Source organism: Malaya genurostris, chromosome 2 (assembly GCF_030247185.1).
Source record: "Malaya genurostris strain Urasoe2022 chromosome 2, Malgen_1.1, whole genome shotgun sequence".
Lineage (NCBI taxonomy): Eukaryota > Metazoa > Arthropoda > Insecta > Diptera > Culicidae > Malaya > Malaya genurostris.
In genome coordinates this window covers 33,394,866-33,410,178 of record NC_080571.1, presented here as the reverse complement: position 1 = coordinate 33,410,178, position 15,313 = coordinate 33,394,866, and the positions used below count along the sequence as shown (strand labels likewise).

General features: G+C 35.6%; 2 protein-coding genes across 4 annotated transcripts in view; one reads left to right on the top strand and one right to left on the bottom strand.

Moving 5' to 3' along the window:
* Positions 1-202: 202 nt before the first annotated feature.
* Positions 203-1,450, top strand: LOC131428248 (proteasome subunit alpha type-3). Its single transcript, XM_058592030.1, has 5 exons — positions 203-343; positions 455-661; positions 726-974; positions 1,039-1,151; positions 1,207-1,450. Exons 1-5 carry the CDS (start codon positions 323-325, stop codon positions 1,376-1,378), a joined length of 762 nt encoding a protein of 253 aa, XP_058448013.1. The 5' UTR covers positions 203-322; the 3' UTR covers positions 1,379-1,450.
* Positions 1,451-1,480: 30 nt separating this feature from the next.
* The window catches only part of LOC131428246 (organic solute transporter alpha-like protein), a 33,308-nt gene continuing 19,475 nt past the window's right edge, over positions 1,481-15,313 (bottom strand). For all 3 annotated transcript variants that reach the window (XM_058592027.1, XM_058592028.1, XM_058592029.1), the window contains exons 2-9: positions 12,811-13,059; positions 12,588-12,739; positions 12,393-12,499; positions 6,263-6,388; positions 2,163-2,259; positions 1,954-2,079; positions 1,769-1,895; positions 1,481-1,701 (exon numbers count right to left, since the gene is read on the bottom strand). In XM_058592027.1, the coding sequence (XP_058448010.1) occupies positions 1,613-1,701; positions 1,769-1,895; positions 1,954-2,079; positions 2,163-2,259; positions 6,263-6,388; positions 12,393-12,499; positions 12,588-12,739; positions 12,811-12,910 (924 nt within the window). In that variant the 5' untranslated portion in view covers positions 12,911-13,059 and the 3' untranslated portion in view covers positions 1,481-1,612. The remainder of the gene's footprint in view (positions 1,702-1,768; positions 1,896-1,953; positions 2,080-2,162; positions 2,260-6,262; positions 6,389-12,392; positions 12,500-12,587; positions 12,740-12,810; positions 13,060-15,313) is intronic.

Here is a 15,313-nt window from a genome sequence, read left to right as displayed (position 1 = left end):
GTTCGGCGTAGTCAATAAAGTAGTTTAAATTTTCGGAAATTCCGTCTTGTTGCCGTCTCGGGAACACGAACTAAATCGATGTTTGATATTTCGAGAAAGGTATTGTACAGATGGATTTTTCCGTCAAATACAGATTTTTGGAAAAAACAGTTGACAGCACTGCTTCGTTGTGCGATTTGGTATAGCTGTCAAGTCAATTTTTGTGTTCTCATCGCCTTTGGTTTCGTCGGTTTCTGCAATTTCATTCTGCAGTTTATATTTAACGGGTTAATTCACTGCGAAATCGTTGGAATTTATTAATAATTTGCAGTAGTTTTTCAAAATGAGCTCTATCGGTACTGGTGTAAGTATTAAATAGCTAGTTGATTATAGATATGTGCTATTTTAAATGAATAAATTTGAAGGTTATGCGTTAGTAGTTTGTTTAGATCAATTTTGTTAACTATTTTTCCAGTACGATCTGTCGGCATCTCAATTTTCGCCTGATGGAAGAGTTTTCCAAATTGAGTATGCCGCAAAGTCGGTCGAGAACAGTGGTACCGTCATTGGACTTCGTGGTAAAGACGGGGTTATATTGGCGGTGGAAAAGCTCATTACCAGCAAACTGTACGAACCGGATTCGGGAACTCGAATTTTCACTATCGACACTTCTATTGGAATGGTAAATTTATACAGCGCCACTTCAATCAATACAATATCAAACTGGTTATTTTTTTTTATTTCAGGCCATCAGTGGAATGATTGCAGATGGACGCGCTGTTGTGGACATTGCACGGCAGGAAGCTTCCAACTACCGACAGCAGTATGACAGACCGATTCCACTAAAGCAGCTCAATGATCGATTGTCCAGTTATTTCCATGCTTACACGTTGTACAGTGCCGTACGACCCTTTGGTGTAAGCGTTATTCTTGCTTCGTGGTCCGAAGAATCCGGTCCAGAAATGTATATGATTGATCCTTCCGGATTCTCGTGTGTATGTATTGGCTTAGATTTCAGAAGTAAGCATCATAAAAAAATAATTATTCTCAAACTTTTAGGGCTATTTCGGATGTGCTGTCGGCAAAGCAAAGCAAACGGCAAAAACGGAAATTGAGAAATTAAAATTATCAGAAATGTCCGTGAACGATTTGATTACTACTGCTGGGAAAATGTAAGATCAAATGATACCCTCGTTTGTAGTTTGCTAAATTTGTATCTGCTTGTAGCGTTTATCAAGTGCACGATGAACTCAAAGACAAGGATTTCAAACTGGAACTGAGCTGGGTCTGCCAGGCATCGGAAGGTCGTCACCAGGTGGTACCAAGCGAACTATACCTAGCGGCTACCCGAGCTGGACAGGAAGCAGTCGATGAGGACGATAGTGATAATGATATCTAGATTTTGGATTTTGTTGTTTTGTAAGTTCATCTGATTCATTTCGTAAAAAATAAAAAATAACAAAGGGCAAAATGGAAAGGTTTCTCAAATAAAAGTCGAATGTCACCACAGATCCATTAGAATATATATTTCTATCACATCGAATCACAACAGCATGTAAATAATACATTTGGTTGAATGCTATTCAATTTTAAAGATTCTGGTTTTGTTTATGCTTTCCTGTTTGGTCTGCAGTTATCGATTTTTTCGGGGCACTTTATAGAGATGGGACGCCCACAGGGAAATCAATAACATTTCGGCGCATAGGCACATCTGAAACACGGCTTGAAGCGAAATAATATCCATCTTGTTATTCAAAATATAATCGAATCGTATGTTTCTACCGCTTACCATTCTTTTGTACTTGCAACACCAATGGGAAATCGCATGTTGGCGTAATGTACGAGACAATTACCATAATGACCAACGGTTGAACTTTGCACAGGATAAGCACTGACTGCAGGACTACGTATTTTGCCTAAAAGAAAAATGAAAAACATCTTAATTTGTGGTTCAATCATTGAACAGTCTTCTACCATAATATTTAGTTCTGTGTGAAACTGGGAAATCATCCGAACCGTAATATTTAGACCCCATACTCCAATTATGATCGAAATAACGATAAATGGGACAAAGTAGAGTATTGTTTGGTTAAAATGTATCTGTAATAAGAAAATAATAAATTTTTATTATTTTGTGTTCCTCGTTTTGAAGAATGAAATAGTTTAAACAGGCGTCCACTTACAATATCTTCCACAAAAACAATGTTGAGGCCCAAAAATAATACAGACTGCACAATCGGTAGTTGCAGTATTAATAATCTTGTGAATAGTAGGCGGTTTCTGAAAATAAAATGTACTGTTAGTTGATAAATTTAAGGTTTGACTGTAGAAAAATATTGGTAACATACAGTGAAAAGATAGTGAAAAAATGGAAAATAATTATCAGTTTTTGTGAGTTTTTTTCAGAACTATCTTTTAACAAAGTAAACTCAAACGTTTTGCATAATACAAATTTTGAATTTTTTTCGTGGAAAAATATTGAGAAATAAGACGGTGAAGAGGTATTTTTGAGAACGCTTCTTTAAAATCATGATTTGCGGTATCCACTGTATCTCAGCGCAGACTACTCAGCACACTTAAAACTTAATATTGATCTCGGCGAAAAAATATGCTGAAAATGAACGGCAAGGAGATATTTTACTAAGATTTCGGCTGAGATAGCTTTTTCCAAAATTCTCGGTTTGTTATTTCCGATTTCTGGGCACTTCAAAATGTTATACTGATGTTCGGTTTTGTAAATTACCGTATTTACCAGCGATTTGTCGTTTTGCCGAAATCAGCAAATTAATTATATCAACTTACCGAAATCTCGGCAAACAACTTTTAGACAACCAAAATTCGGTGATTCAAATAAATGCATGTAGAATTAGTTGCAAATAAAAATGGAATCCGAATATAGCGATATGTTTCGTGATATTAAAAACAAATTTGTTCAATATTCGACGATTATTCGTGACAAGAAATCCTCCAGAGCATTCTTACTGGATAAAGATTCTCGCAACGCCAATCTACTTGTGTTCTCTACTATAAATAACATGTTAGTGCATCCATTCTACGGCGTATATGTTCGGCAATATTTTTTTTCATGGGACTTTTTTTTATTTTACATTTCCTAGACTATTAGTTCAACAGCCAACATAATGTTTAAATATATAAATCAATTAATTGTATAATTAATTGCTTAAATTCTCGGCATTAGCTCACATGCTTGAACACCGATAATTTCGGTAATTTGTTTCCAAAAGCGACGAATCTCGGTAATTTATAGTTTTCTCGAAACCGAAACTCACGGTAAAAGCAAATTATTTGTCAAATAAAATTACCAAGAATTTCAGTTGTTGCAATGTTTGCCGAGCAGTCGGCTGTTCAAATCTCGGCAAAGTTTTTCCGAGGTTCTGGAAAATAATCTAAGTGTGAGAAGTTAACAAATCAAAGCAGCATAGATAAAGTGGATATTTTTCAAGACCCCAACGTTTCTGTTTGATTTTTTTTTATTTTTTAGAAATTTAAATGCTTGTTTATAGTCGAAACCACGATTTTTCACGAAAAAATCCGCCATTTTGTAGCTGTAAAACCTCTCCAAAGTAACAAACAACGAAAAGGAAAACGTTGGGGTCTGGTATTTTACATGTAGAAAGTGTGCATTGTTATTTCCGATTTCTGGGTACTTCAAAATGTTATACTGATGTTCGGTTTTGTAAATTACCGTATTTACCAGCAATTTGTCATTTTGCCGAAATCAGCAAATTAATTATATCAACTTACCGAAATCTCGGTAAACAACTTTTAGACAAAATTTGAACAAATTGGGACAGTAGCTTTTGAATGACGATGGACACGGACTTACAAAACCTGCGGTCGAGAAAATCGCGCTTAAAGTTTTTTGTCTATAAAATCGAAGGAAACAATTTATTACTCTAGAGAGCCAGTAGGGTCATTTTATTGTATTTTGTTATAATGAAACATTTCAAGAATGTTTTGACAAGTTTTTAAGTCAAATCTTGGGCCTGTGTGCTGAGTTCTTATTTCTTCGCACTACGAGATAAGCAAATATAAAGGACCATAACTTGCTGAGTTTTGTTCCGATATGCTTGAAAATGTAACAGAATATTCTTGAAATATTTTATTATAAGAAAATATAAAGAAAAAAATAAATAATTTTTCAAAAGTGTTAGACCCTACCCGACCCTTAAGCAGCTTCTCAGTTTGTCTTTTTATATTACCATGCAACGGAATTTCAGGAAAAAGGGTCCAGTTTCCCAAAAAAATATTTGGTTTGGCTGGCAATATGCAGCTGTGGTCGAACAAGCCAAAGCTTCATCTATACCACCGGTACGGTAAACAAGGAAATATACCGTGAAGAATGCCTAAAGAAGCGTTACCATACCTGCGCAGTCATGACGCTCCTTTGCTCTTCCAGTTTGAATTGGTATACGCCAAAGATTCTTTGGAATGGTGTATCGAGCGGTTTTGGACTTTCGTTAAGCGAGAACTCTCTCAATATAAATAACAAGCTACAACTATAGAAACATTTGTGTTATTCCAGATTTAATCTATCCAGATTTTGTCGCGTACAAGCGTCAGTTGTGTTCATACTTCGTGAATATCGTCGAAATTGTCGTGGCAGTACTTAATTTTTTAGAGCAATTGTCAACAGGTATGATTTTCTGTTCTTTAGTTTGTGAGTTACTGTGCTAAGAGTGACGCTACTTTTTACACTGCTTCTTGGTGGGAAAAATACCGTTCAAGCAAAGCAATGGCTTGAAAAGTGTTATGAGCGTCTATCCATCAGAAACAACAATAAAACGTTGGTTTGCTGACTTCAAACGTGTTCGTAGAGAGGCCGATGATGCAGAACGCAGTGGACGTCCAAATGAGGCGGTAACACAAGAAAACATAAAAAATCCTCAAAATTGTTATGAATAATCGAAAAATGAAGTTGCGTGAATTAGCTAACATCGTAAAGATATCAAAAGAACGTGTTGGCTTTATATTGCATGAGCATTTGACTATGAGAAAACTTTGTTCAAAGTAGGTTCTGCGTTTACTCACTGTTGACTAAAAACGAGAACGTGTTGATGATTCTGAGCAGCGTTTGGCCATGATTAAACGTAACAAACTGGAATTTTCGCGTTGATATGTGACAATGGATGAAACATGGATTCATCATATCACTCCGGAATCAAAACGATCGTCATCTAAGTGGACAGCAACTGATGAGCCTCATCCAAAGCGCCTGAAACCACGAAAATCGGCTGGAAAGGTTATGGCCTCGGTTTTTTGGGATGTGCGTGGTGTAATATTTATCGACTAACTTGAGAAAGGAAATACCATTCACAGTAAATATAATACAGCGTTTTTGGAGCGTTTGAAGGCTGAAATTGCAAAGAAACGACCGCATATGGCAAAGAGAAAAATGTTGTTTCATCAAGACAACGCACCATGTCACAAGTCAATCAAAACAATGGAAAAACCACATGAATTAAATTTCGAATAGCTCTCACATCCACCGTATTCGCCAGATTTGGTTCCCAGCGACTACTGACTGTTCGCAGACCTGAGAAAAAATGCTCGCTGGTAAGAAATTTCGATCGAATGAAGAGGTTATCGGTGAAACTGACGCCTATTTTGAGGCAAAAGATAAATCGTTCTATAAAAATGGTTCTGAAATGTTAGAGCGGCGAGTGGGAATGGAACAATAGACCATTTGTTTTGGTAATTATAACAAAACGGGAATTTTAACTGAAGATTTTTACACTCTATTGAGAATTCAGAAAAGTTTATTTAATCCATTTACTCAATTCAGACAGTACCAACATTATTACTCCACGGTTTAGTCTTGCAACGAAAAAAAAAACGAGTTTTATCATCTTTAAGGAATTTCAAAACAGTACAAATTATTTTACAAGTTATGAAAATCATTTTCATTCTTTTAAAATATGTACACAAGTTGAAAAGGGAATGATAATTTTACCAAGTATTAGATTTTCGACTACAGACAACAAAATATAGTTTACTGCGGACATCGAGCGTTCCTTGGGCTCTTGAAGAACTTTATGGTATTTTTATGGGTTATGAACTATTCAACGAACGATACCAGTGAAGCTTGTCGAATAATCAATGACAATCAATTACTATACTCGTTCCGTTGGCCAAAGTATAGAGTATGAATGAATTCGATACTCAGTCCTAATTATCTGCCATTTGTTAAGGTTAACGAGCGTGTTACATGATTGATAATAGAATAGGTTAGATCACGGCATATCGATAATGCTATACTTACTTGGTAACGGACGACCGCTTCAGGAATAGTAAACAGCAACAGAGTGGTGGCGTTCTAGCGTTAAAAGTTTCCGAATCGCTTGATTTGATAAAACTTTCTTCGCCTCCAACATAGTCTATCGACAGGCTGTAACGATTAGATGTTATATTTTTATTAGTACTGGGTTCTTTTATTTAAAATCTTTCCATCAGTTCAGTGTTTCATGAATTGTTATAACATTCATTTTTTAATCAAACATCATCAAAACTTTATAAAATGGAATCTGTTGTTCGGCCAAAAAGAGTCATTATATCTAACTGAACACTTAATCTACATCTCACTATCCTATACTGTCGCAAAGAATGTATTTTTTACAAAACGTCAAAAACGACATTCGTTTTTGAAAATTCTGCTTAAAAACTAGTTGAATTAAAATGTAGTATATTTCTGCTGAGAATTACAGCATGTTTAGCCTGATAATAAAAAATCGGCAAACTCAGCGATTTTGTGAGGATAATAACAAATCACATTTAGCAGTTGTAAGACATTTCTAAAGGTACTAAATAATTACTAACCGAAAAAAAAAATTATAAAAAATTCTGCCGAAACGTTGATTTTTGTTTTTCCTGTTGAATTTAATAAAATTCATACTGACAAGCTTGTTGAGAAAAACCTGGTTTAATACATCTAGTGGTGTAATGATGCCTTTCTCATTTAATTTATATTTTCATTAACATGATTTAAAAAAAAACTTTTCGTTGAATCTTGAATGAGAACAAAAAAGTTTGTTTGGGCTTACACTAGCATTACTTTTTCAATGTATAAACAGTTTAGAGCCAAGTTATTAGGTATCTTTTTGCATTTTCACCCTAAATGACGATTTAAAATTTTAATCGCAAATCTCCCTACTGCTCCGAAACTGGAAGTTGGATTCGAACAAAAGTGGACAGCAGTCTATGAGACCGTAAAACCTTTCCTTTCTAATGTCATTTTCGCTTGATGCCAAACCTAACCCAGTTTCCACTCTAACTGCTGTCAAACCGTTTGTTTGAAGCCAGTTTCGAACCTAGTTAAAACGTTTTTGAACTGAAATTCGAGTCAGTTTCGAACCTGGTTTTTATATCAGGTTTGCTCAAACCCTAGTTGCTAAGTGCGAAATCAAATCAGTTTCGTGAAAAGTGTTTGTTTGATGAAACTACCCTGGGTCAGTTTCAGTTTTCTCAAGCAAAAACGACATAAGTTTGTGTAAAGCAACTCAGCCATTTCTGAGAAAATGAATAGATTTCCGTTTTTGAGTTTTTTATTACTATTTCGGACACATCTATCCACTATTTCTGACACACACAGGGAACTGGAAACCGGTATGGCTTAAATCGGGTCGTTTAACCAGCAATTAGCATAACCTAGAAACTGGAACAATTTTGAGCCTAATTTAAAAGAATTTTTTCCGTTTTTTGCATTATCGCTTTAGATGAGATATTGCGATTTCATACACACTTAACCCTGTATTTCCGAAACTTTTCATTTGATTCTAGGTTTGTGAAAATCGGTTCAGCCGTTTCTGAAAAATTTGATTGATTCCCAGTTTTGAGTACACGATCACTTTTACCGGTGCTTCCGAAATGGGAACAAAGATCCGGCATACCCGTTATCGACGTATTTGGTCATAAACTAACCTGAGCTGTCCAATTGAAAAATTATTCAGCTAGTTAAATGTATTCTGCTCTATTTTCCGGTGTCTTGTATAAAACTCGCTCTAAAAATAGAAATTTTCTTACTTGTCAGCCAGTAATTCCGGAGCCGGGAGTCTTGTTTAATTCACTTTAACATAACAGATATACAGGCTCGAACAAAATTTTTCAAAATCCTGTGTTAATTTCAAATTTGCTATATGTTGGAAAAACTACTGCCACCTACTCGACTATTCGCCGACTATTTCAAAACATTCACTACACTCAGAAAAATATTACAGTAACCACGACCTGTTCCTCATGGTCATTTCAACTATGTACTCATATGATAGTAACGACCATGATATCAGATTATTCACCATCCGTATTGTAATAAGCACTAGAACAAAAAATCTACTATTTGACTATACTATTTGTCTTTATGACTTTTCTGGCGTGGTAATTCTGACAATCATTAAAATAAGAAAGAAAAAGTCCCAATGACAATTACAAGTAAGGTGAAATTGAACTTTCGGTCACCATAAAGTTGAGAAGTAATATAGTTATGACTACCATGTGAGTAAGTTCTTCTTCAGAATATAATAATGTTACCATGAATAAACATATAGTTGGATAGAGATTGTCAAGTTTTAAAGCACTATACATATTGTTCATATCAACATATTTTATGTAGAAAGAACATCGTCGCACGCTGTTTTTCAACCGACTATGTGTTTTCTTAACGCGACTATAAAAATTGTCAATTACCGCGTCTGCTTTTTTTAGTGTCACATAAAGCTTCATTACAGCGGCAGATTTCATATTCCAGCATTGGTACTGCAGGTGAGTAAACTTCAAAAGATTTTTGTATATAAGTACTGGCTACATCAATGAAAGGAAATGTTAAGGCTGAAATAATCATTGACGATTATCTCGCTAATCCTCAATATTTGAACGGTAAAGAACTTTTTTATTCTAAAGTTTAATATTGCAAGTCCTTAGATATCGTTTTCAGAAGATGATGAAGATAAAAATCGGAAAAAGAAAATTTTGGAGGAGTTTCAACTTTCCCCGGCAATCTATTCAATTATGATTCGTAAGTTGAAATCAATTTTAGTAATAGCTATTTCCATCTATTGAAAATGTGTCAATTTGTCTATAGATAACAAACATTTCTGACAGAACGATGTATAAACTTTTGTTATTTGAAAATACTTGATAACCGCGCGTTGGCGAACATATTCACGGTAGCCAAATGGTCAGGACACAAACATGCAAAAATGCATGCGGCAAAAATTAGTTTCCGGCGATAAAATCACTATTTCCACAAGATAGGTGTTGCATCTATAATTGTTCAGAGCAATAAGAAAACAAGCCAAATACATCATAGCAACGGCTCGTTCATCTTCCTATCGAGATTTGTGGACAGGTTCAGGATACTGTATTAGAAAATAATGATAAATTTATCATCAATGAACAACTGGTAGTAACAAAAATCAAAATCAATTGCTACAAGTAGCTGACGAAATACTATAAATAATTATTTTTAAATTTATAGATGATTTCTATATATAATGTTGAATCAGTGTAAGAATGTATTAGTAAAATAAAGCTGGTTTTAATGATTTCTGTGTTATTCTTGTATCGAAATTTTAATTAATATAACTTTTGAGCATATAACATGCGATAGTTTGAGTGATCTTCACCGTTGTCAAATTTACCATAATTCCGTGTTTCGAAAGAACCAGAAGCGAAATGTCAAAAATACCATGGCACTAGTTAAAACAATAGGTACAATGTAAAAATAAGATGCTATCATGGTTATGCTAAACATTCCAACTGTAGTAGTTATTCATACAATATACAGTTCAATATTACTATTCTAGAGCCAAAACCATTCATAGTAAAAGTGAGCTTGCTTATTGTTAACATCATCTGATTTTATTGTGTGCTGAAAACCACTATACTCGTATCGTTATACTAACCTCCCATATGGTAACTGTTACCATCATATTTTTCTGAGTGTTCGTTCCGGAACGATAACAAAGTCCTCCTGCTTGTAAAAGAAGTGTTCCTACTACAACAATTTTAACACTTGTCACACGATTTCCCTAAGTGTTGGAGGTTGGAACTTTTTTCCATGTTACATAAATCGCACGAGAATTCGATCGGAATAAAACAAAAATAAATTTATCATTTTAACCAACAGCAAAACAAAAATCTAGCGTGTAGTGAATGTTGCACCCAAGATTGTGTCTCATGTGAGAGCGGCACCCAAATCGTGGTGGTATCTCGTGTCGATCGTGGTGACATCTGCAAGTGTTCGCCACGCTGAATGAGCAAATTTTACACACAGTTCATATGTGAGCCTGTATATCTGCTTTCTGTGTTTAATTAAAATTCGATAGAGATCCATGTGATTGTAAGACCTTTTATGTGAATTCCGGAGCCGGAAGTCAGATCCGGAAGAAATTAAATAGTAGGCTAACGGATTTGAAATTTGAAATTGGAATTGACCATTTCAACTTATTCCCTTATGGTTTTCACTTTGCAAAAATTTATTTTTATGCTATAATATTTTAAACTTCCTATGAGAAGGCTTAACCTTATAGGTAAATATAGCAATGAATTTCGCAGTGTTCGTTGTGATGAATTTACCCGAAAGTGAGATCCCAGTTCAGATAAAAGGGAATAATTTGGCTTTAACATGTAACAAAATAACTTTTAAGTAGTTATTCCAACTCGACGCAACTGAAAGCTTTTCTAAGAAACTCCTGGAATACGCCGTTAAGCCTTTAAGGTTCTACTCACAATAGAGATAGTCGGGTAAGCATTTTTTTAATCCCGAACCCGACCCGCACACGATTAAAAATGAAAAAAAACTTACCCGTACCCGATCCGAACCCGAGATTAATTTATCTTACCAACCCAAACCAGACCCGTACCCGATAAAAAAAATCTTTAGCCGTACTCGATCCGAGCCTGAAAAGAATCCCGAAACCCGAAAAAAAACGAAAATTGGTATCCGTACCCGACAAACATATCTTTTTCTGTACCCGAACCCGCCCAATACCTGGCGGGTACGGATTCAAGTCGCGTTCCTGTTAAAAATACCCGAAACCCTATTCACCTATTCTCTAATTCACAATATTTGGAAAATAGTCATGTTTAAAAACTCAAATGCAGTTTTGTCCGCTTGTAACTGATAGATGAATCTTCAAGAGAAAAACATCATTTTGTTCAGAAAAATGTACCAAATAAATTGTCACTCTCTTTTAAATTTCCGCTTAACGACAGCGAAGAAAACTGCTTCTGCGTTTTGCAACAATGGCTTTTTTCCTGAGATTGTGAATTGCTCCTGTGAAGTTCATTGTTGCGATGTTAACCATTTCATCTCTACCCGAAAGCAAACATATTTCAATGAGTATACTATTAAAAGGAGATACTAAGTTTTTTATTTCACTTATTCATTAGGTAATTGAGTCTTCTTCGTTTATCTTTCCGTGAAATATCGAAATCTTTTCCCTAGACACAATTGGTATATTTTCTAGTTCCACGGAAACCGGTGTGTTGGCACAGCAAACAGACATTCAAGCGCACACAAACTTGAAAAAAGTGTAAAGCATAAAGGTGCAAATCCGTTAAAAATCACCGTCATGTATAGCGGCCCTTACACGATCATTAAAAGTGTAATTACTAAAAAGTAATGGCACTTTTAATGATCGTGTAAGGTCTACGAGTTCAGTAATGACACGAGTAATGATGGAATTCCGGATTTTCCATCATTACCAACATTATTTCTTCTTCTTATTTTTTTGTGGAAGTGCTGAATATCTTTAGAACTATACGCGAAAAAATGACAAAGTGTAGATTTAAATTGTTAATATTTCATTAACCTTAACGTTTCAATGGCAAATCAAATTTATTTTCAGCTAAACGAATACGAATACAATCATTAATAATGAACGTGTAATGCTAAAAAGTAATGATGTACAGTAATGCAGTAATGACGAGCGTTTGAGCAGAAGTGTCATTACTTAGTAATGACACTTTTAATGATCGTGTAAGGGCCGCTTATGATTTTGCACGCATGAATTATGATTGCATGCAAACTCGTTCGCAAGAGCCCATACGCGATTGCTGGGCTGCTCGAAGCGCCTCTATAGGTGAATTGCTATTTGATGATCACTTTGCTAAACAACTTGGATGTCTGTTCTCTGTGGTTATGGTGCGATGCAAAATCGAGTCTCGGCAAATTTCGGTAAAAGTTATTGACTGAAAAGTTCAGTAGTTTTTTTTTATGGGATTTGTCACAGAGCGCCCCACCTAAAACCAGCAGTAGTTGTGTCTAAACAGGTTCTGCAGATATTTCAATTCAATTGGCGTAACAAAACCAGCTTGTGCTATTAGTTACGATCGAAGTATGCTGGCAGTAAGCTTCCGCTTTCTTGCAATGATGTTGACAGTCGAGATATACCAACCTGTAAAACACGTAGGCGCAGATCATAAAATAGATATGCGATACTGTATCGCAAATAAAGTACGACTTGGGTATGAGGATTGACACTATCGCCAGTGCTGTCACTACCTGTGGTGGTGGGAAATCAATGCGGGCAATTAATATGGCTGTTGGGGTAAAGTACTTCGATTTATCATCATTAGGTAAGGTGTGTTACCGGATAGATAATCAGCAGGATGATGGTTTTGGTTTTGAACCGTTTAGGCGTTTTCCTGAGCACCGCGCTCACAGCTCGGACACACACGGTAAACGTTGCAATACTAAGTACAATGGTTATGGCTATAATCACAGTTAAAATTGTATTTAGACCTGAAAACGAAAAATTCGGTTCTGTTCAGTAAAGGCATGTGAATTAAAAAAATAAATTCTGAAATACTCACCACTAATATATTCAATCACTGTTGGCAGTTCACTAGGACATGTTCGAGCAGCGGTTTGATTATCCGCCGACTCAGTGTATTCAGTGCTTTCGTTGTACATTTTGCAATTCCAACAGTTGATTCTAATATAGGTTAGGTATTAGCTATTACAGGTTACGACGTGCGTAGTAAAAATAGAACTTTCAACTCATTCCCATTGGCGTTGATAAAGTGCTTTCAGGAAGTAATCGATCCATTTTCCAATCCGCCCTGAACGATTGAGAAGAAAATCAATTACTCATACACGAACACGTCAAAATGGTGTTAGTTTTTTATTGATATGATTTGTAGAGCTATAGATTGAATGAGTGGCACCCCATGATATAAGTCAGCAGGAGATGAGGCCATGAATTGAAGATGCATTATTTTCATCAGACAGTGAGCAAATCGGTTTGAGTGTTTTCTTTACTTAGTGGATCGTTTTTCATTGTGATATTTCTGATAGATTCTTTGCAAAAGTATTTGGTATGGATCGAATCACTATCGTGGGTTTCAAAACTGTTTCCGGCCCAGTTAGCTTTAAGCACAATTTGTCTTCAGTTTAAAAAACGCTATCGCACGGCATCACATTAAACATTTTATATGAAATGTAACCAATTCGAGTGTAGTTCAGAAACAAGAGTGTAAAAAATTTACAATTATTCATTTAAAGCGACGAGAAAATTTGTAGTGAATACTATATTTCCATCTTGTTCTTCAATCCAACGCATTCAACAGGCACAGAGGCTCTGAATTTTGAATCTAAAATAATTAAATGTGGGGTTGCTCCAAAACGATTCCATTCATTAGTGATGAGTTATAATATAAAATTCCAATTCAGAAGTGTATAGAAACCCACATTTCACAAAAAAAACTCGCGATAGATGTTTTGCTGTTCTGCTATCAGAATCAACAAAACGGCCTTCGTAGCCTCGGGGTGTTTCCCGCGGACCCACACGGACCGAAGGATGCGGCCAACATAGATGTTTACCAACGCCATCTGGAAGACTCATGCAAAATTTAATTCACCGGCCACTGCCGATCGCCGGCTGAAAATATCTAATGATACTATTCTAGTTTTACGTTAGTCGTTAATTAAGATTAGAAAATACCCTTGGAATCTTAGAGCTTAAGCAGTGTGCCTAAAAATATGTTATATTATTGAATAAAATAAAAAAATCAACAAAACATAATTTGAATTTCATATACTTTCAAAATGTTAACTTGGAAAGTTGATTTGGGATCTCAGCACTCAACTTAAACTACCAACACCATTTAAAGATCAATTTGTGATTCTTCCATTAATTACAAAACTTTTTTCTTGTCACTACTACCAAAGAAAGCTGAGACGGGAGAAAATATTTTTTTCTTTTAATTTTTTTGAGAAATCTGTATAAATCTGTATTGAGTTTAGGAAATCTGTACAAAATTTGTATTCTGTATGAAATCTGTATGCGCATGTAAACATCTGTATAACACAGATAAATCTGTATAAATGGCATCCCTGCTCACGGATACGATTCGCTCCGGGCGAATTTTAGGGGAGCGGCAAAGTAATCCTTGGGATTTTTTTTCTCGCCCAAGTCAGCTTTCCAGAGATGAAGTTCAGCTTTTTTGTTGCTCATGGTGGCGGCAAATCTCTTACTTTGCCCCGGGCGCCAAATTTCCTCGGCGTACGCCACTGGTAATACGTAATGATCGAGAGAATAGCTAACTCCAATAAGGTAGTAATATTAGTCCGGCTCTGTTTCCAATATTCATAAATGATATTGAAGAATTAAGACTAAATGAAAGTTACGGTTCTTCGCAGACGATATTGCTTTGTTCTATCCATGTATAGATATCCGAATGATAGAAGCTTCATAGGAACAGGATAATGTTGTAATGACTAAAGTATATGCGGTATATGTAGCCACAGAGAACAGACATCCAAGTAGAGATTTCAATTTGTGTAAGAATTTTAACGGTTGTTTTAAAAAGCAGTCACCAAGTAGTAATTCTCCTGTAGAGGCGCCTCGAGCAGCCCAATAATTTTTATAAGCTTAAGTTAAGTTCGAGCTTTCATAAAACGGTAATTCATGCGTGCAAAGTCGTGCACAACAGAGATTTTTAACGGATTTTTCTTGTATGCTTCACACAGCTTTTTCTAGTTTGTACTAGCTTGGATGTCTGTTTTCTGCGATGTAGCCTCTTGCTTAATTGCTTTTAGAAATATTAGAAGATATATAAATTCCAGACATTTCAGAAAACAATAGTTTTTCATTTTTTGTTGTGACGTGAAGCCACCATCAGCTTGAATTTACCCAACGGATGAAAGATTCGAAGAAGGCAAATCATTGAACATGCGCAAGCAAAACAGTGCAAGAAATGTGCCCCAGACAAGGATGGCTTTTATCGTATCAAAGAACGCTCACTAGCAACTCTTCACCCGATTCAATCAGTGCCATCAAAGAGAGACGGATATCATCGCTGCAACAAAAAACCG

Coding starts and splice junctions, on each gene's coding strand:
- LOC131428248 (XM_058592030.1), top strand. CDS start 323: ATGAGCTCTATCGGTACTGGT. Junction 662..725: donor TCGACACTTCTATTGGAATG/GTAAATTTATAC, acceptor TTTTTATTTCAG/GCCATCAGTGGAATGATTGC. Junction 1,152..1,206: donor ATTACTACTGCTGGGAAAAT/GTAAGATCAAAT, acceptor ATCTGCTTGTAG/CGTTTATCAAGTGCACGATG.